Source organism: Cebus imitator, unplaced genomic scaffold (genome assembly GCF_001604975.1).
Source record: "Cebus imitator isolate Cc_AM_T3 unplaced genomic scaffold, Cebus_imitator-1.0 Scaffold603, whole genome shotgun sequence".
Taxonomy (NCBI): domain Eukaryota; kingdom Metazoa; phylum Chordata; class Mammalia; order Primates; family Cebidae; genus Cebus; species Cebus imitator.
In genome coordinates this window covers 423,329-445,150 of record NW_016107918.1, presented here as the reverse complement: position 1 = coordinate 445,150, position 21,822 = coordinate 423,329, and the positions used below count along the sequence as shown (strand labels likewise).

The following is a 21,822-nucleotide window of genomic DNA, read 5'->3' as shown; positions in this document are numbered from 1 at the left end:
TTGAACGGAGGCGTCCCTCTTTTCCTGCAGGCTCCTGACCCTGGTCTCTCTTTGCCCTCCTTTACTTTGCTCCTTAGCACTTAATTATCAGCACCAGATACACTCTGTTTACTTGTCTGTCTGTCTCTGGCCAGGAAATGTATTTTCCCTCAGGACTTGTTGGTAATTTGATTCACTTGTGAATCCCCAGCACCTAGAACTGCACCTGATACATAGTAGATGCTTATTAAATGTGTAAAAGGAGTTAATTAATGAAAGGGGTGAATGAATGATAAAGATAACGCATCCTCATGCTAAAAAATTCATAGTAGAGAAAAATGCCACTGCAATCATCCCCACAGCTACCTGTTTCTCTGCCGGTTCTCCAGAAGTTACCACTGTTAACAGTTGCTTGTCTCTCTAGAATTTTCTGTCCATTTTTAAGTATATCTGTGGGCACATTTTATCTGCCCCCTTCTCTTTTTTTTAAGCAAACATAAATAGGATCAGCTTACTTTTTCCAGTGAATATATCTAGACATATGTCAACGTATAGAGTGCTGTCTTACCTTCTTAATGACTGCGTGATACTTTATATGTAGAATTAAGCAAAAATACTTTAAGTACTTGCAATAGAATCCTGTATAATACTTTGTTGTACAGTGGATGATGGTAAAAATGTCTCTTAAAACATAATGTGTCTCCTAAAACAAAAGGTTGCACTGCTTGCTCAACATCATCTAAGTATTTTTTTTTTTTTTTTAAGTAGTTTGGAGGCACGCCCCATTACTTTCTGGCTTTGTGTTACCATTGGGAAATGTGAAACCATTCTGATTTTTTTTTTTTTTTAAGTCGGAGTCTTGCTCTGTCGCCCAGGCTGGAGTGCAGTGGTGCCAACTCGGCTCACTGCATCCTCTGCCTCCTAGGTTCAAGTGATTCTCCTGCCTCGGCCTTGCAGTAGCTGAGATTACAGGCACACCCTACCACACCCTGCTGATTTTTGTATTTTTAGCAGAGATGGGGTTTCACCATGTTGGCCAGGCCGGTCTTGAACCTGTGAACTCAATGGATCCGCCTGCCTTGGCCTCCCAAAGTGCTGGGATTACAGGTGTCCCTCACTGCGCCGCCTCTTTATATGTATTTTTATTTCTAGTTGGTAAATCCCTTGGGATTGGGATCTTTGTCTTTTATTCTTTAACACTATGCAAGGTTCTGTTTAATAAGGTGCTCCATACCTGTGGGTTGAATTGAATTTTTCATTTGTTTTGATAAAGTTACAAGATTATTTCATAATATTCAGATTTCCCTGAGTATTAGAACTGTTAATTAAATGGAGATACTTAAAGAGATAGTTTTAGGAGAAAATTGTTTTCTTATTTTGTTTAAGTGATAATTGTTCTCCTGGAAGCCAAAAATCTGTCTAATTTCTGACTTTTATCTGGAGAGGAGAAGGCCTCATAGCTAAAGAACAAGTTAGGGCAGCCGGCTTGAATGTGATTCAATATCAATTAAGCTTTAATTGCTTTAAGCCTATCAGGTGTTTTTTCCCCCTAAGGCAGTGACTTGTGGGGCAGAGTTGGCAGTAGGTAAGGTAAGATACTGTAAATCAATGCTGTACCAATTTCAGCTGGGCTGTCATAACCACTGTCCAGTTTGCTAGTCATTTACCTCTGGTGGCATTCACATTTTGTGAATATTGATTTGAGAGTTGCTTTGCAAGATTACGGTGCTGTCTTTTACCAACAGTGCTGGTGCGTTTTGTGAAGCTGCACTGATTTACAAGATGAATTTGTTGGCGAAGGGGAACAGTTGACCTGAAAATATCCGTCCTGGTTCTCTGGCCAGACCTCAGCCCTGTGGACTTGGCCCACCTTCGCATTTATTAGAGGCAATGATTTCATTTCTTCAGTTTCCCTCTCCTCCCCCACTAGCATGCTTATTAATACCTGGATTTGACCCTTCACGTGTGTTAGCGTAGAAGAGTTAGCTTTTGTGTGTGTGCCTTGTCTTCTCATGGAGGCCCCCTGGCTGACAGGTGATTGGGTCAGATAGGAGACATTCTGTGGACAGCCGGTTGTTGACAGCCGAGGTGATAAAACATTGATGTAGCTGGTCAGATTTGCTTCACTGACTTAGAGGGGAAGAACGCCTTTTGATATCAGGCTGCTGAATTCTGGGTTTTCTTCTGTAAATTGCCTTTCTTTGGGGCTCATGTTGGTGATAAGTATCAGACTTGATGATGTAATTATTTTAATGCCTTTAAGTCATTATGTAGAGCTAAATGAGACAATAAACCCTTATATTATGTAGGGAGTGAAGTTAACCATTCTTGCACAGAAATGATTTCAGGATAAATTTCGAAATGAGATTACTAGCTGTTGTTATGGGGCGTCATGTAAAACCACTGCTGAGTTCTGTTTTTCTCTGAATTAGTTGTTAGAAGCTATGCATTCTCACAGTACTCTATAGGGGCATTCAGTTTTCCAGGTTTTGATCATTTAATTCCTTGTGTGAAAGGAAATGTAAACAATGTTGTTACTTACCTTTTTAACAGTTGCTTATATTTGTCTTAAAGATTCAAGTATAAACAGTAACTTAGTTGTTACAGTTAGTAGCCTTTAATTTGATACTCTGATTTTTGAGTCATTGAAATGTGAAAGGTAGGAGGTTGTTAGAAAATGAAAAGGAAGTTTTTGTTAAGTTTAATAATTCTAGACATGTTACAAGAATGTCGATACTTATATTGGAAAACATGAAAAAACCCTAAAACTGTTGCATTTATTTATATTCCGTGTGTATGGAAAATATTTTTTAAATGAGAGGTTTAAAACAATTTACACACTTCCGCTTGTTTTATTTCCCCAAAGTAATGACTCTGATGTCTTCTGTTTCAGATTCCCGAGAGCTGAGCAATGGGGAGACTTTGGGCCTTGCTTCTGCTTCTGCTCCTCCTCCGCCAACGTTTTGGAGCCAGCGATGGAAGCCAAACACTTGAACAGACTCCTCTACAGTTTACACAACTCCAGTACAATGTCACTGTGCACGAGAACTCTGCAGCCAAGACTTACGTGGGGCATCCCGTCAAGATGGGTGTTTACCTTACAGATCCATCGTGGGAAGTCAGGTACAAAATTGTCTCCGGAGACAGTGAAAACCTGTTCAAAGCTGAAGAGTACATTCTTGGAGACTTTTGCTTTCTAAGAATAAGGACCAAAGGAGGAAATACAGCTATTCTTAACAGAGAAGTGAAAGACCGTTATGCACTGATAGTGAAAGCAGTTGAAAAGAATACCAACGTGGAGGCCCGGACGAAGGTCAGGGTGCAGGTCCTGGATACAAACGACCTGAGACCGCTGTTCTCACCCACCTCGTACAGCGTTTCGTTACCGGAAAACACGGCCATAAGGACCAGTGTCGTCAGAGTCAGCGCCACAGACGCAGACATAGGAACCAATGGGGAATTTTACTACAGTTTTAAAGATAGAACAGATATGTTTGCTATTCACCCAAGCAGTGGTGTGGTCGTGTTAACTGGTAGGCTTGATTACCTGGAGACCAAGCTCTATGAGATGGAGATCCTCGCTGTGGACCGAGGAATGAAACTGTATGGGAGCAGTGGCATCAGCAGCATGGCCAAGCTGACGGTGCACATCGAGCAGGCCAATGAATGTGCTCCCGTGATAACAGCGGTCACGTTGTCACCGTCAGAACTGGACAGGGACCCCACATACGCGATTGTGACTGTGGATGACTGCGATCAGGGTGCCAATGGTGAGATAGCGTCTTTGAGCATCGTGGCAGGTGACCTCCTTCAGCAGTTCAGAACTGTGAGGTCCTTTCCAGGGAGCAAGGAATACAAAGTCAGGGCCATCGGTGGCGTCGATTGGGACAGTCATCCTTTTGGCTACAATCTGACGCTCCAGGCTAAAGATAAAGGAACCCCTCCCCAGTTCTCTTCTGTTAAAGTAATTCACGTGACTTCTCCGCAGTTCAAAGCTGGACCAGTCAAGTTTGAAAAGGATGTTTACAGAGCAGAAATAAGTGAATTTGCTCCTCCCAGCACACCTGTGGTCATGGTAAAGGCCATTCCTGGTTATTCCCATTTGAGGTATGTTTTTAAAAGTACACCTGGAAAAGCTAAATTCAGTTTAAATTACAACACTGGTCTCATTTCCATTTTAGAACCAGTTAAAAGAGAGCAGGCAGCCCAGTTTGAACTTGAAGTAACAACAAGTGACAGAAAAGCCTCCACCAAGGTCTTGGTGAAAGTCTTAGGTGCAAATAGCCATCCCCCTGAGTTCACCCAGACAGCGTACAAAGCTGCTTTTGATGAGAATGTGCCCGTTGGTACTACTGTCATGAGCCTGAGCGCTGTGGACCCTGACGAGGGTGAGAATGGGTACGTGACATACAGTATCGCAAATTTAAACCACGTGCCATTCGTGATCGACCATTTCAGTGGTGCTGTGAGTACCTCCGAAGACCTGGACTACGAGCTGATGCCCCGGGTTTATACTCTGAGGATTCGTGCGTCCGACTGGGGCTTGCCGTACCGCCGCGAGGTCGAAGTCCTTGCCACAGTGACTCTGAATAACTTGAATGACAACACACCCTTGTTTGAGAGAATAAACTGTGAAGGGACCATTCCCAGAGATCTAGGTGTGGGAGAGCAGATAACCACGGTCTCTGCCATTGATGCAGATGAACTTCAGCTGGTGCAGTATCAGATGGAAGCTGGAAATGATCTGGATTTGTTTAGTTTACACCCCACCTCTGGGGTGTTGACGTTAAAGCAATCGCTGACGGACGGCTTAGCTGCAAAGGTGTCTTTTCACAGCCTGAGAATCACAGCTACAGATGGAGAAAATTTTGCCACGCCGTTATACATCAACATGACAGTGGCTGCCAGTCGCAAGCCGGTAAACTTGCAGTGTGAAGAGACTGGTGTTGCCAAAATGCTGGCGGAGAAACTCCTGCAGGCAAATAAATTACACAGCCGGGGAGAGGCCGAGGATATTTTCTTTGATTCTCACTCTGTCAATGCTCACGTACCACAGTTTAGAAGTACTCTTCCGACTGGTATTCAGGTAAAGGAAAACCAGCCTGTGGGTTCCAGTGTGATTTTGATGAACTCCACCGACCTTGACACTGGCTTCAATGGAAAACTGGTTTATGCCATTTCTGGAGGAAATGAGGATAGTTGCTTCATCATTGACATGGAAACAGGAATGCTAAAAATTTTATCTCCACTGGACCGTGAAACAACAGACAGATACACCCTGAATATTACCGTGTATGACCTTGGGATACCCCAGAAGGCCACGTGGCGTCTTCTAGATGTCGTGGTTGTAGATGCCAATGATAATCCACCCGAGTTTTTACAGGAGAGCTATTTTGTGGAAGTGAGCGAAGACAAGGAGGTACATAGTGAAATCATCCAGGTTGAAGCCACGGATAAAGACCTAGGGCCCAATGGACGTGTGACATACTCGGTTCTCACAGACACAGATAAGTTTTCAATCGACAGCACCACTGGCGTTGTTAAAATCGTGCAGCCCCTGGATCGCGAAGTCCAGCCTGTGCACTACCTAAAGATTGAAGCTCGGGATCAAGCCAGAGAAGAGCCCCAGCTGTTCTCCACTGTAGTTTTGAAAGTATCACTAGAAGATGTTAATGACAACTCACCTAAATTTATTCCACCTAATTATCGTGTCAAAGTCCGAGAGGATCTTCCGGAAGGAACCGTCATCATGTGGTTAGAAGCCTACGATCCTGATTTAGGTCAGTCTGGGCAAGTGAGATACAGCCTCATGGACCACGGAGAAGGGAACTTCGACGTGGATAAACTCAGTGGAGCGGTTAGAATTGTACAGCAGCTGGACTTCGAGAAGAAGCAAGTGTATAACCTGACTGTGAAGGCCAAAGACAAGGGAAAGCCCGTTTCTCTGTCTTCCACTTGCTATGTTGAAGTTGAGGTCGTTGACGTAAATGAGAACTTGCACCCACCCGTGTTTTCCAGCTTTGTGGAAAAGGGGGCGGTGAAAGAAGGTGCCCCTGCCGGTTCATTGGTCATGACGGTGTCGGCTCACGATGAGGACGCAGGCAGGGATGGAGAGGTCCGATACTCCATCAGAGATGGTTCTGGTGTTGGTGTTTTCAGAATCGGTGAAGAGACAGGTAAATACGTTTTTATTGCTCTCGTTTGACACCCTCTTCCATTTTTTATTTTTTATTTTTGTTTTTTTTTACCAACTGCCCCGTGACAGGTCCTTCACAATTCCCGGTTGCTCTTTGGGCTCGGTGTAGAAATGCAGGTGGATATTTTTTGGCCTGGCTGCTGTACGTAGGTGTGTTTATTTGTAGCAAGCCACGAAGATGGAAAGAAAAGGGCCAGAATAATTAAGGGGCATCAAGTGAGTGAAAGCACAGGGACACATTGAAATCGTTACCCCTGATTCTGATCTCCAGATTTGCACTCTGTTATCAGAAGCACCATGATGGTTTTGCTGTAGCTTTGAGAAACCTTCCAGCATTTTTCAGTCAGTGTATTTGGAGGCTCATACTTGGAACAACCGCTGCTGTCATCTGGCATACCACTAAAAGGTTGCTGCTCACCTGCAGAATTATCCAGTGCCCACAGACATGATGTGCTAGTAAAACTTGTGCAGTGTGACCTTGACTTAGTACCTTGTCTAGGTTTTGGTGGCGAGGTGGAGGCAAGGGAGCGGCATGTTGAACCGAAAAGACGTGGCTTGGAATCCCGGCCCTTCTAGTTGGTAATCGATGATCTTGGACAAGCGAGTTGCTTCTTACGGCCAGCTTTCCCCTCTGCTGTATGGGGACACTTAGAATTGCTGCAAGGTTTCAGTGAGGATAAAGTGAGATAACATGGGGAAACTCCTAACGTGTGTTAGGTTTATTGATGGTAGCAGTGCTTTGTTATAGTACGGAAGGTTCTGAACCCGGGACCTCCAAGGCCGCGGTTCCAGCTAGAATGTGTGTGTTTTGCGCTTTGTACATACCTTAATCTTGCTGTACAGATATTGTAGTTACATGTCACTGTGACCTGATAGTGTCAGTTTTCCAGGGCGGGCTTTAGCTCCTGCATCTTCTCTCTGTTGGCACCTAGCAAAAAGTGCCTGGCACACAGAAGCTGTCCCATCAGTGTTAAAAAACTAAGTGAGTAAATCAATGAAAGTGTGGACTGTTAAGGTCCTGCCCTCTGAGAATGATGGTGGAAACAGACAGGGTAATCACAGCACTCATCAGCAATAGGTGGGGCTCAGTTTGTTTGCTAATCTCATCCGTGTGTACTTTACGAAATCTGTGCATTTTAAAAGGGACCTTTTAAAAATTACATTTAAACTTCATATATTTAGGAATACTGCACACAGAAAACCCAAAAAAGTCTTCGATCAACCCTCACCCTGGGACCCATGCCCACGTTTAATAGATGCGTAGCACATGAAAAAGTGTAACTATCGTTTAGACATTATTTTGGGCTGGGTGCGCCAGTAATTACAGCACTTTGGGAGGCGCAGGTGGGAGGATTGCTTGAGGCCAGGAGTTTAAGACCAGCCTGGGTAACAGCAAGACCTCATTTCTACCCAAAAAAAAAAAAAGCTGGCTGGTGGCACACCTGTAGTCCCCAGCTACTTGGGAGGCTGAGAGGGGAGGATGGCTTGAGCCCAGGAGGTCGAGGCTGCTGTGAGCTGTGATTGTGCCATTGTACTCCAGCCTGGGCAACAGAGCTAGACTCTGTCTCAAAAAAAAAGTTATTTTGGAGGCTGTAATATATTTTTGTGCTTTTATTAATGGAAGGCATTCTTTTTCTGTTGGTTACATGCCAGATAGCGTGTGGCATATTTATTAAGTCTGCAGACTACACATCACGATCTAAAATACCCGTAATTAGTTTGTTTCAAGAGAAGATAGCAAAATCAACAGCATTTGATAATCATGTGAAGAGTAGAATGTCTTTTTTATCATACTGTCCAATATATGTTAGAATTTTCAGATAGTTTCAACATAGAAAAGTACCCCAAATTTAATAACTGAACCTGAATGAATCTGTTTTTGTAAAATTTTTGAAGAACAGTTATTTCTACTTTTTTTCTTCTCCAGAGTAGATTTCAAAAGAAGAACTGTGCTAAGTTAAAGTTGAGACAGAAAATGGAACCAAAGTCTTAATTTAAATTCTCTTCTTACTTTACATGAACACTGCCTTTAGGGTTTTTTCTTTCAAGCGAAGAGTATTTTTATTGTTGCTTTTTAAGGAATCATTTAGAAACTAGTATTTTTCACCTATAAATTTAAGAAATTGGGTTATTTTTACTACCAGGAAAAAAAAATAAGGAAACAATCAACCAACCGAACGAGGTGGTGTCCCAAAATAGATTTATGGTCGTTTCCAGAGCCAAGGGCAGTGCCAGACGTTTCCAGCAGTAATTCAGTGGGAGGGCGGGGAGGTGTTGGGATGATGGGTAGGGAGGTCGGTAAGTCTGTAAGAAACGGTTATACATTTGTGTAAATACTGAGATTTAAAGGTGAGAGAGAAGATGGAAATTTGTGGGTCATTTATTCTGCGGTCCTTGCTTTACAGAGAAAATAAGTAGTATACAGTAGATTTATGTTTATATGCTTTTGAAAATGATAATATATATTCATATATTTATATTTATATATATATATATATATATATATATATAGAGAGAGAGAGAGAGAGAGAGAGATAGTTTTTTTTTCGAGGGGGTGGTGGGGGCTTTCAGGCAAAAACTGGAAAGCCTGCTAGACAAATTCTAAAGAGCTGTAACACTTACAAAATACATTTTTGATAGAAGAACTATCAGCCCAAGTTATTTCAGAGATTCCTGGCAGGACAGTTGGTATCACAGTGTAGAGCTTCTTTAGGAAAGAATCAGTATATTTTGTTGGCTAAAATTGGACATGCTAATTGTTCTCTTGGAGTGTGTCTTAACTAATTTCTAGGGCACAGCGGAAGTGTGGAAAGATGTGTGTCAGGTGAGGAAACGGAGGCGCAGTTCGGGACACCTGTGGGGCCCGCTGGAGCCCACGTTACAGCTCAGCGTGCGTTGGGGTTCGCCCGGCTCGGGCCGGGCTGCCGCTTGCTGGATCTTCACTCTCTGCTCATTGCCTGTTACCACCAGCCTCTGACTTTGCCTAACCTGGGCACATTTAATGTTGGGCTAATTACCATGAGCCTGTGCAGAAGTGCTGTGGCCCTGGGGACCGACAACCTGTCCACGTTAACTGTTTGCTTCTTGCCTTTGACTTCAAGCTTTAGTGTTGGTTGAGTATTATAACCAAAATTTTTTTTTTTTTGAGATGGAGTCTCACTCTGTCACCAGGCTGGGCACAGTGGCACAATCTTGGCTCACTGCAGCCTCCGCTTCCCGGGTTCAAGTGATTCTCCTGCCTCAGCCTTCTGAGTAGCTGGGATTACAGGCACACATCACCATGCCTGGCTAATTTATTTTTTTTGTTTTTAGTAGAGATGGGGTTTCGCCATGTTTTGCAGGATGGCCTCGATCCCTTAACCTCATGATCCACCCACCTTGGCCTCCCAAAGTGCTGGAATTACAGGCGTGAGCCACTGTGCCCTGCCTATAAGCAAATTTTTGTCATGCTTTACCTATTTCAACCTTGTCCAATATGTATATCATTTATATACTTTTCACAGAACAGAGAACCTATCCAGCAAGCTGAATTTAGTTCTATTTTAAGAGCTTTCCTTTTCTTCGTTTCAAATCTGGTTAAATTGGAAACATCCCCTGAAAAGTAGTTTTCTGTTTTTGTAGAAGCAGAAATTCTGTGGCTACCTAAAACCTGTCACCAAATGGACAGTCCTGCCCTGTGTTTTGTACATGTTTTGCAAATGGCTTTGCAGCGAGAGAAAGTGTAATGGCAGAGAGAGGATGGCTGGCGGGGGCTCCTGCAGGTCTGGCTGTATCATCTGCCTTCCTGGAGAGGCTTCTGGGTGTCGAACCGTCCTCACAGATCCATGCCACATGACTGCCCTTTCATGTGACATTTGGAAATTATTTGGGGAGTCGGTCTTTAGAGAGTCAGTCTCCAGAGCTCTAATTAAGATTCTCCTCCTCAAATTGCTCTCTGTAAGATCTACAGTGAGGATTATAAAGCAGATTTAACAAAAATGTTTAGAGGAGTAAATACCTTTGAAGCATGTGTGATTTCACACTCAGGGTTTGGTTTGCTGGACATGCTTCTCAGCATCCAGCTGCCTTTTGTACCTCAGCTGCATTCTCTGTTGTCTTGGAAGCTTCAACAAGTTTTCCTGGAATTTAAGCAGAATAGAACCTGGAGCATCGCTCCCGTGGGGGTGTGGAATAATATCGACTTAGTGTTTGTAGCTGATGGGTACTTACCAAGCTAATTATTACTTGAGCACCAAGAAAATGCTGCAGCTTTTTGTTAATATTTAAAAGTAAGGTAATGTCCAGAAAAACGCCTGGCCAGAAGATTTTGTAGCAGCTGTTAAAAAAAGTTTGTGTTGAAGGGGTGTTGTCTGTTCTCTGCTGTGTGTATTGTGTACAGGATGCCCTGAAATGTGTGTCACCTGCAGTCTGGAGTCGTTTGGTTCCATTTTTGGCTGTTAGAATTCAAACCAGCCCAGGAAGAGTGTTTCCCCTTCTGACTCTACTTATTTGGGAGACCATGTTTTTCGTTAAGATAAGAGCAGATTTCTAAACATATTAGTGCCGTGTTACTTTTAGAATCCCAATCCTGGTTTCAGAATTGAAATTTACGTTTTGATGAAAAGACCGGAAGTGAATTAATACGGAAGTACAGCTGTTGTCACAAGGTAGGTCAGCATTCATGAAATCCGGGAGGGGAGACGAGGACATTTTTCTTGTCGGCGCGCCCTTCCTGTGTCACCTGCTTGGAGGTTGGCTCTGGATGCAAGGTGAGTGCGTGTCTTCAGTGCAAGCAGAAGGGCATTCCGGCCCGGGCTAGCCTGATTGCTGACCTCAGTCAGGGAAAATGTTTCCGGAGCCGCTGTGTGGTTCTGCAGAACTCTGAATATTTCAACTATTTATTATTCATTCAAGTGAACCCTTTTTCTGATTTACATATATCCTGGGACCCCTGCTCCTGCTGCATGTCACCTTGTGACAGGAGATAGAATGTGGAGGAGGCTGATGGCTGGGGATCCTGACTAAAGGGTCTGCAAGTGGCTGAGAGCTGGCGGCCGCTGGAAGCCTGGCCGGCCGTGGTGGGACCCGATACCGCTGTGGGAGCTGGGGGCTAGAATTCCTGGCAGCAGGAACTTCCATAGAGACTGGTGGGAGGCCTGGGTAGGGAGTTAAAAAATGTGCTGGTGAAAGGGCTTTTGTGTTGCCAGCTCCTCCCTGAAGTGGCAGCAGCTGCTGTCCCCTTTGCTCTTTTTGTTCTCTTCCTAGGAAAGCTTAAGAGAAAAGAAACTTACTTCCCAGCCACAGGGAGACCGAAAGTTGCGTTTTGGCAGAAAGGGTGTTACCAGAATGTGCTGTTGCTGTGTTCTAGGATGATAAACGTGTGTGTGTGTGTGTGATTCTGAGTCAAGGCAGGGCATGGTAATAATTTCTACCAGGGAAGGGATCCTTCTTTGAAGCAGGAAGATTTTAAGGTGGAAATCGGATCTAGTAGAAATTCTAAGGAAATTCCCTTAAAGAAAGCAGAGACTAAGCCTTTTTTCAGTTATTTGTATTATATTTTACACGTCGATGCTTTAACTACTGACTGAGCAAGTCCAGTCCAGGAAGGCCCTGGGATGTAGAACTCGGGATTGTGACTCCAGGCCTTCCGTGTCATGGAGCAGCGTGTGACGATGCTGTACAGGGCTGGGATGTAATTCTTAGCCGTATGCAGGGGCCAGGACCCGGAGGTGTGGGGTGGAAACAGCTTATGTCAGACAGGCTCGCTTTGTCCTCATGCTCAGTAGTAATGACACTGGTGATGAGCGTCAGTGTAGTAATAACCCGGACACTGAACGTCACGGCCGGGTACTGTGCCCAGCATGCTGTGTGTGCCAGTCCATTTAATTCGCACAACCACCAGGTGGACTCTGCTACCGCTGCATGACAGGAGGAAATGTGTATGACAGGTTAAGCAATTTGCCCACAACTTCCTGGGTGCTGCTTACTCTCACTCTCTCTCTCTTTCTTTCTTTCTTTTCCTTTTTTTGAGATGGAATCTCACTCTGTTGCTCAGGCCGGAGTGCAGTGGCACGATCTTGGCCCCCTGCATCCTCCACCTCCTGGGTTCAAGCAGTTCTCCGCCTCAGCCTTCCGAGTAGCTGGGATTGCAGGCGCCTGCCACCACACCAGGCTAATTTTTTGTATTTTTAGTAGAGACGGGGTTTCATCATCTTGGCCAGGCTGGTCTCGAACTCCTGATCTTGTGATCCACCTAGGCCTCTCAAAGTCCTGGGATTACAGGTGTCAGCCACCAGGCCCAGCTCCTCTCTTTCAAGAGTGATCTACAGATGCTGTAAGGGAGCCTATTCAAAAACCACTAGTTAAGTGGGTTTCTGTGCTAAGCTGGGTTAGGCCGGGCTGGAGAATTGAATCCTAGATTCGAGGCTTGGTGCTAAAGGAGTATTGAATGGAAGAATTTTCCAACATTTTTTACTCTGAATGACATGTTGCTATTCAGCACAATTAGGAGGACAGGATTTTGAATTCCATTGCGGCGGCATTAAACAAGATCATTCGAGCGAAGGTGTGGGTGCATCCAGCCGAGTGCTGGCAGGTGCACAGATGTCCTGTTTGCGTTTGCAATCATGAAAGTATGAGTGCAAACACAAATTAAAAAGTATGTGATGATTTAACTGTATTCTTACCACTGGTAAGCTTTTTCTTCTTAATCATCAGTAAAAATGCTGCCTGTCTGAAGTGGACAGGTGGTTAGTTGTGTGAAGGCTTTCGTAGTGGCAGCCGGGTTTTAGGTGGTGGGTAGGGTCCCAGCTAACCTCCAGAGGCAGCGTCACGCCCGCACAGCCGAAGCTAACCTGATTCGTACCTCCCTCGGAGTCGAGTTCCGTGAGGTCATCGACCTCGTGCATTGTCCTCCGTGGTGCCTGGGCAGCAGCAGCTGTCCTCCTGCCGTCTGGGGCACGGTGAGAAAACCAGAGCGAGCGTACTCGCCGTCCCTTCGCCAGGGAAGTGTGCTGTGATCTAAGGATGTTTGAGGATTGGGTGTTCGTGATTGGTTGGATGGCCTGTGTGTAGTGGTTTAATGTTCACTTAATATCTGGTCTCTTCTTTCCATATTACCTGCCATGTACAGCTATGAAAATTGAACAGATTTTAAACGTTAGGTGTTCGTTTAAACGTTGGAGTTTTTCTTATCATTTGGTTCCCTTTTTTTTTTTACTTTTTGGATTATTTCAGTTCCTAGGGCTGGATTTGTCAGGTTTTTGTTTATTAGTGTGTGTTCTGTGTACTGTGTTTTGCAGTTACCTTGATGGCATTTTTCTTTTTAAACAGCAGACCATGTGGGTTATAAATAGCGCATGCTTGCCATACAAGACAGAGTGCCACGAAGCACAATCTTTTATGTCTTTGTTACTAGGAATAAATGGACTTGGAAAGATGGCCGTTCAAGGACACATGCCTGGACTTGTTGAATTGGCAGTTCTCCAGTTTCACAGCAGTGATAGTAAGTCTAGGAAACTATTCACATGTACACTTCAAGGGCCAGGCTTATCAATTAACTTGCCTGGCCAGTTAAGCGATCCCGTATCTCCTTAGAATATCTGATATCATACTGAACTTGTTCCATTGCTGGGTCTCCAAGTGGCTCAACCTGTTGAATGGGATTCTTTAGAATGTCTTACTTATTTCATGCTGGGGAGAGTCTGCTAATACAGTCTTTTTAGTTTTAAACCAATTGGTGTTTTAAAAAATAAAAGTTACTCAGCTATTTACATGCTTTCTAAAGACTTCCTTCTAGTTTGTGTTAATTTAACCATATTCTTACCACTGGTAAGCTTTTTCTGCTTACTTGTCATCAGTATGTAATTATAGTTAACATTTAGTGAGTACTTGCTGTGTGCAAGCCCTGTTTCAAGCTCTTCACATAGACTGTCTTGCTCTTTACGTGACTGCCCAGCTCATTAGATTGTCACAATCGTTAGTAAAATTAGCTGGTGTTATACTCTGTTCATGTAGTTCATGTCTGTGCTCAGTGTTGGAAATTATAATGCACACCCAACTTTGTGCTGTTGGATTTTGAAATAGTCTGTTGCATTTTTTAAAAAAGTGCAGTGCCAGTGGATACTGAATTTTGAAATACTCTGTTGCATTTTTTAAAAAAAGCAGTGCAGTGCAAATGAATGTGTTTAAAGTGTGATGCCTTAGAAGGCATTCTAATAATACAGACATGATCCTTGAGCCGAGGTGTTCCGTCTGTCACAGAACCCTCCGTAACCCATTTCCCTGTCTCCCGTTGCACAGAGCCCTGTCTCTCCTTGGCATTGCCCCAGCTGGCAGCCCTGCTCTCCCAGTTATCCTCAGCCGTGCTCCCTCACTGGCTCCTGCGCAGCCCTGGTGCTTGAGCCCCTGCCCCGTGCACCCCTCGACCCCCTCAGCGCCTCTTGGATTTCTGTCTACCTGCCTTTGGGCACGCTTTGGTCAGCTTGTATTATCTCTCGTAACTCTGCTTAATAAAGCTTTCTTGACAAGCCCTCTTCATTACATGGAGCTAATTCTTTCCTTCTGTGTGCTTAAAAATATTATTGCAGTGTGACTCTAGTATCATTGTTCATCTACACATTTACACGCTCTTTTCCTCTCGTCTGTCAGCTCTTTGTGGGTGCCTTCCAAGTCTTTTAATGCTTGGATTATGTCACAGGCGCTCAGTGAATAGTGCTGGGGTGGCCTGCTAAGCCGTCGTGGGCTCTCCTGGGAAACGTTTTCTTAGAGCCAGGTCATCTTTGCTTTTCTTTGCTGAGGGGGCACGCTCTATGTCCTTCTGTTGTAGCCTGACTCAGTGTGCGGCTCGTCTGTGACTTAGATTTGTCTCCATAAGACTCAAGGACAAGTCCAGCGTGATCCTCTCTCTGCCCCCTTCTGAGCATCGTGGCTCATGGAGCACTAAGTGGCCCTCGCTTGTTCTCTGAGCAAATAGTTTGTAATGTAGCGTAATTGTAGTTGTGAAGGTGAGCGAAGCTTCTTTTCTGCCACCCTGGACACCTGTTTGGAGGCCTCCGAAACAGTGGCTCTTAATGGTTTTGGCCTCTTGGAAATGTTGAGGATCTGTTGAAAGTTGTATATTCTTTCTTCAGAGAGACAGTGAGTTGGTTCAATACCACGGGTTTCAGTGAAGTGCGGAACCTGTGTTCATGGACCGCCCGTGTTCTTGGATGCCTGGGTTTGAGGTCCTCTGTGCTAGAGGTTCCAGAGTGGTCACTCCTCACAGTTCTCATGAAGGAGGACCAGCGGGTAAGGATAGTGGTGATAATTATCCTTATCACCATTATCAATGGTGGTAGTGATGCCTTACAACCTGCAAGGATTTGCACATACATTATATGCTGCTAAATCTAATACAGAAATATAACCTGCTGTATAGAAATTATTATAAATGAGCTAGATGAACCTTTACAATGGACAGATCGCTCTTCTATGTATTTGTACATGTGCCTGAAATGATTTAGGAGAAACTGTCATTCAAGGCTGTTTCCAAGTGAAATAACCTCTCGTTGTTTACACACCTGTTTGATCAGATGTTGTGCCTCCCCGTTGAGGTATACAACACGAATAAAATACAGTAAATAGCACGCAGCCATTCCTCGGCGAACACGGGCATCGTTCCGCACCGCAGTGCACACCCACACCTGTGCACACTGAAGTCCTACAGGCCACCCTCCACAGACGCTGCGGCTTCGTGTGCTGTGAACACTGGATTTTTGATCTGCCTTCAGTTGAAAAGAATTCATGTGTAAGTGGACCTGTGCAGTTCAAACTATGTTGTCCGCAGGTCATCGGGATTCTTTCTTAAGTTAAGCGGTTTTCTAGGCAGGCTTTAGTTAGTTTTACCAGTTTACCGTGGAACACCCTTGTTGTCACACCACTGGTATTCCTTTACTTCTTAAGGTAATCTGTCAGCAAACTCAGGCCTCTAATAATAAAGTTAGTTTCCTTGGCAGATACAAGTTTTATTATTTATTTATTTATTTATTTATTTATTTATTTCTGAGACAGAGTCTCGCTCTGTCACCCAGGCTGGAGTGCAGTGGCGCCATCTCGGCTCACCGCAACCTCTGCCTCCTGGGAAAGAAGTCACACTAAATATCAGATCTACAGAGGATAAAGTGTAGAGTTTAAGGTCAGTGTTTTTGAAATCTGTGTTCTACGGCCGGGCGCCATGGCTCACACCTACAATCCCATCACTTTTGGGAGGATGATGTGGGCAGATCATCTGAGGTCAGGAGTTCGAGACTAGCCTGACCAACATAGTAAAACCCTGCCTCTACCAAAAATACAAAAATTAGCTGGGTTTAGTGGCACACACCTGTAGTCCCATCTGCTCCAGAGGCTGAGGCAGGAGAATTGCTTCAACCTGGGAGGTGGAGATTGCAGTGAGCCGAGGTTATGCCACTGCGCTCCAGCCTGAGGGACAAGAGTGAAACTCCATCTCAAAAAAAAAAAAAATACATATGTGTGTTTTATATATAGTATATATTAAAAATTATTTTAGCATGTTTAAAAAATCTGCTTTTGTCATTTGACTTCCACCTGAATCTAAGCTTCTTGCGGGGCGAAACATTCCTCTGTTCCTATCTGTATCACCTGCTTAGGAGCTGAGCCTGGCAGACGGGCATACCAGCCAACACTTGCTGAATGTGTAAAATTTAAAATTGAGATAGATTGTAACAATATTAAAGGGAAACATTTACCTAAATACTATTGTTGGGAAAGACCTTTTAAATTTGTTCCTTTTAACATGGTTAAGGCTGTTCTTCCACTTGAGACACCCTCTTTTCCATACCTTCCAAAATTACAAGAATAAGAACAATTAAACCGTTTAGTAGCAGTGCAGATTCCTTATTTCTGTGTTGCCTTATCTAGAAGCAGCCTCATTTGTGAGATTGAGTATCTAAATTCTGAGGCTTTCCAGGTGAATGTACCTGAGTTACACATTGTGTTCTCGGGCTGCAGAGTAGTGATATTGTCTGTATCATCCTTCTGGATTGAAAAGAATTTAAGTGTAAAAGATGAGTATCCATTATTCAGCAAAAACTTGAACTCTAGAAAATGTTCAGATTAGTAGAATCTATTCTTGTTAGTATCACTACTATTGATGAATTTCTTAAAACTTAAGGAAATAATTACTTTTAGAGATTCAGAGTATTTTTGAAACTGTTGGTTTTCTGGATTCAATTGAGCACACCCATCTGTCCTTTGAAAAAGCCTGTTTTGTATTTTTGTTTTGTTTTGAGATGCAGTCTCGCTCTGTTGCCCAGACTGGTGTGCAATGGCATGATCTCTTTTCACTGCAACCTCCGCCTCCCGGGTTCAAGCGATTCTTCTGTCTCAGCCTCCCAAAGTAGCTGGGATTACGGCGCCCACCATCATAACCGGCTAATTTTTGTATTTTTTTGGGACGGAGTTTCGCTCTTGTTACCCAGGCTGGAGTGCAATGGCGCGATCTCGGCACACTGCAACCTCCGCCTCCTGGGTTCAGGCAATTCTCCTGCCTCAGCCTCCTGAGTAGCTGGGATTACAGGCACGCGCCACCATGCCTAGCTAATTTTTTGTATTTTTAGTAGAGACGGGGTTTCACCATATTGGCCAGGCTGGTCTTGAACTCCTGCCCTCAGGTGACCCTGCTGCCCCGACCCCCGAAAGTGCTGGGATTATAGGCAAGAGCCACTGTGCCCAGCCTGTTTGTATTTTAAGTGTCTTGGTTACTTCTGTTGATAGGTGCAGTATACTTATAAGCAAAGCCTTTCAAAGCCTGGTTGAATAATGGGGGGAAATTTAGTGACTGGACTATTTTAAGAAAATAATATGTAGGTAAATTAAAAGTAGTTTTCTTGTTTCAGTAACTATATCTAAGTAAAAGTTTTTTGAAACTCATTTGTTCTTTGTCTACTTTCTTGCTACTTAGGAACTGATTCTAAACCTTCCGCTCATATAAATAGAAAATCAGCAGTAGCTAGTTCAGTTGTCTTCATTATTCTGATTTCAAAGTAACTCTTTAGGATGATTAAAGGGAGGAAAGGAACGGAAGTTGTTCACTGTGTATTTGAGTAAAAATCTGCTCATAACATGTTGTGTTTCAGAGAGGCTGTTTTGAGAAATGGGGAGATGGCAATTGTTTAGATGAGAAGCAGGTTGAATTTGGGAGAGGGTGAGCACCGTGGGGAAGGCGGGGATATTGGTGGTTAGGTTACATGAGAGGCAGGTCGAGTTTGGGAGTGGTGAGTGTTGTGAAGAGCGGGGAGCTGGTGGTTAGATGGGAGGTGGGTTGAGTTTGGGAGCAGTGAGTGTTGTAGAGGAACGGAATGAGAGGTTGGTTGAGTTCGGATTGTTACGAGGAACAGGGAGGTGGTGGTTGGATGGGAGGCAGGTTGAATTTGGAAGAGGGTGAGTCTTGTAAGGAATGGGGAGGTGGCAGTTAGGTTCGATGAAATAGGTGAGAAACTCTAGTGGAGTAAGTGTAGACAGATCCAGAGCTGAACTGCAGTGTTTTATTGTCTTTGGGCCTGTGTAAAGGATTGTGAAGGAAATAGCAGAGAATGGTACTTGACCTTTTGTTGGGAAACAAACCATCCTAAAACCTCGTAGCTTAGAGCAGCCTCTGCTTACTGGTGACAGCTCTGTGGGTGGGTGATTTAGGCTGGGCTCAGCTGGGTGTTCCATGGGCTGACTCCTGTTTGATCAGTTGCTGTGGAGCTTGAGGGCCCTACCTCTGGGTGTTGGCTGGGTGTTGGCTGTGGGCCGGAGCTCCTAGGCCCTGGTCTGTCGTCAGACCACCTGTCTGGACTCATTCACGTGGTGGTCTAGGGTTCCGGGAGTTCAAGCAAAGCAGCACATCCTCTGGGCCAAGGCTCAGAACTGCTCCACTGTCTTCTCCCACATGCTGTGACGCAGGTGGTTCATCAGCCCCAGGTGGGGAAGCAGGCTACCTTGCTGAGAGGAGTTGCAGAGTATTGTGTTTGCGTTCCTTCTGCCAGAGGCACTTTTACCTGATTTTGTTTCCCTTTGAGGGAATTACTTCTCAATGTTAAATGTACATAACTATTTATAGGCTTTTGAAAATTGTGAAAATATCGATGGTGTTTTAAAACTTTTCTGTCTTACATAGTCAGCTGTACTGTAAGTTTTTAATACTGTTCAAACATGTAATGGCATTACAGTGTATCTTCAAGTTATTTTTAGCACATTTCCATTTAAGCTGGAACCTAAGCAGAGATACCAGGGGTATGTGTGAAGTCTAAGGATTGGAAAGCAACACGCCTCCATTTTCTTTCTCCCTGTTTTATTTTCTGTCACAAAGGCCTTACCCCCAAGGGAATGTGAGAGTCCCAGTTATTGTGCTTTCAGAGTGAAAGGCAGGAAGGAGTTCTTCACGTAGACTTGGGCCGGCAGATGCTAGTTTTTCCCATTGGCACCACTTCTTGCTACTTAATTTGTTACAAAGTATCTCATTTATTTATTGCTGTGCCTTAGAGAGCCGAGTACTGGGGGAAATGGAATTGGAAGTCCATGGAAGACTTTGGGGGCGGGGAAATAGACACTGTGATGAGCAGAGAAGATAGGAGTGTTGATTTGGTATCTTTAGGGTTCCTGCACCCCTCTGGCACTTCTACTTAAGCTTCAGCTTAAATGGAAACGTTTTAAAAGTAACCTAAGATGTATTTTAGTCCCACTTGATATTATGCCACATTTAGCTGATACTAGAATTGCTGTGACATGTGCAACAGCTAATAGGGAAGTACTCTGTGGTAAGCTGAAATAGAAATCTTAGGGTTGGAACCAAACTTGTGACCACATTGACTCACTAAGCATTTTGACATTACTTCTGTTTGGAAATTTTGGGAGTGGATGTCTTGGAACACATTGACATATATATAGGAAACAAACTTGTGGCCGCCTTTAACAGAGATTTTTAGAGAAGTAATAATTAAGTCCCAGCTGCCATTCTTCTCCTCAAAGAGGTTAGAAAAAGAACCTGCAGAGGGTTTAAAGCTTACCTGCAGTGTACAAGCTTTTCCCAAACAGCTGAAAGACGACGGCAAGCTTATGCGTCTCCTGGAAATAAACAAGCTAATTCCTCTGCGCCACCAGCTCCAGACAGTAACTAAGACTTCTTTGTAGAATAAAATATTTCTAAAGGTTGACAAGTGTATTACAAAGACAAGATCCATGATGGCGCTCTTAGTCCACCTTCTTTCACTCCGTTATAAACCGCTGAAGAAGCCTCAGATGGAAAATAACAGATGGGTCTCAGTTATCAATAAGGACACCATGGATGGTAAACCTTGAGAAGCTTTTGGAGTCAGATCTTGGGAACATCATGTGGTGAAGCTGACATTTTTAGAAAGCAAATGATCCTTTATCTTTTCAGAAATTCATAAATTTTATAAGGAAAACTTGAAATTTTGCTTTATTTTCTGATCATGAAACTGTGAAGCTTTTTGACAATAAATGCCATGGTAATTGCTTAAAAAAATGATTATTATAGGTTAAAAAAATAGTAAGTAGCCACTGTAAAGCATGTCCATTTATTGTTTATTCCTGGTAGAAAGGTTCAGTGATCCTTAAATATCAAAACGAATTGTCTTGTTTCTGTTTTTTAATGTTTTATTTTTATTTAGAGACGGGATCTCACTTTCTCAGGCTGGAGTACAATGGCACAATCAGGGCTCACTCACTGCAGCCTGGACCTCCTGGGCTAAGCAATCCTCCCACCACAGCCTCCTGAGTAGCTGGGACTGTGGGCACATGCCGCCGTACCCAGCTCATTTTTACACATTTTGTGGTAGAGGTGGGGTCTTGCTGTGTTGCCCAGGCTGGTCTCGAACTCCTCGTCTCGAGCAATCTTCCTACCTTGGCCTCCCAAAGTGCTGAGATTACAGATGTGAGCCATCAGGCCGGTCACACCAGGCTGAATGGTCTTGTTTCTAACAAAAATTTTTCTCATGAAATGAAGATTCTGTAGCAAGTTAGTTGACAAACTTTGTTAGAAACCTAATGTAGAGATGGTGACTTAAAATTTTGTATTTTCATAAACAGTAAGTCTTCAATATACTGTATAGGAGATCATCTTAGTTAAGGAAATAATAGTCTTAAATTGTTTCTTTTGGTGTTAGAGATGGTTCTGCATTAGAGGCACCAAATCAGCATGGTGTACTTGGTATAAACACAGTGGTTCATGCCCTAGAGTAGACCATGAAACAAACCACTTATTAGAAATATTCTAGAGTTTAGTGTTTTTAGGTGCAGGTGCTCATATATGAAAGGTGAACCGATTTTTACAATTTATATTAACACAAATGTGTAACTTCTGCCACTTTTTACTGTCCAGTAATAGCGTTTGTAAAATTCTGAGTAAATCCTATGTCTTTTTGAGGATTAAACATTTGTCATTGAAGTTGCCTCATTTAAATAGCTTTTTGGGGGACACAATTTGGATTGGTAGCATAATTCTAATTTGATTTGACGTACAAGATACAAATCTTTATGTGAAAGTATATGACATTTTACTGTTATTTCTTTTTAAATCAAAGCTGTTAGTTTAACAGGTCAAGGGAGCGTTGCTCAACGGTACTGTCTACATATATAATTTTACGTATTTTAGTAGCCACAATAAA

At 43.6% G+C, this 21,822-nt stretch overlaps 1 protein-coding gene and 1 non-coding gene across 8 annotated transcripts in view; one reads left to right on the top strand and one right to left on the bottom strand.

Moving 5' to 3' along the window:
- FAT1 (FAT atypical cadherin 1) overlaps positions 1-21,822 on the top strand; it is a 142,324-nt gene that overhangs the window by 14,095 nt on the left and 106,407 nt on the right. For all 7 annotated transcript variants that reach the window (XM_017516784.1, XM_017516780.1, XM_037734320.1 and 4 more), the window contains exon 2: positions 2,873-6,155. In XM_017516784.1, coding sequence (XP_017372273.1) covers positions 2,891-6,155 — 3,265 coding nt within the window. In that variant the 5' untranslated portion in view covers positions 2,873-2,890. The remainder of the gene's footprint in view (positions 1-2,872; positions 6,156-21,822) is intronic.
- LOC119469224 lies at positions 8,735-8,795 on the bottom strand. The gene has a single exon (XR_005198036.1). It is a non-coding gene; the product is annotated as a U7 small nuclear RNA (small nuclear RNA).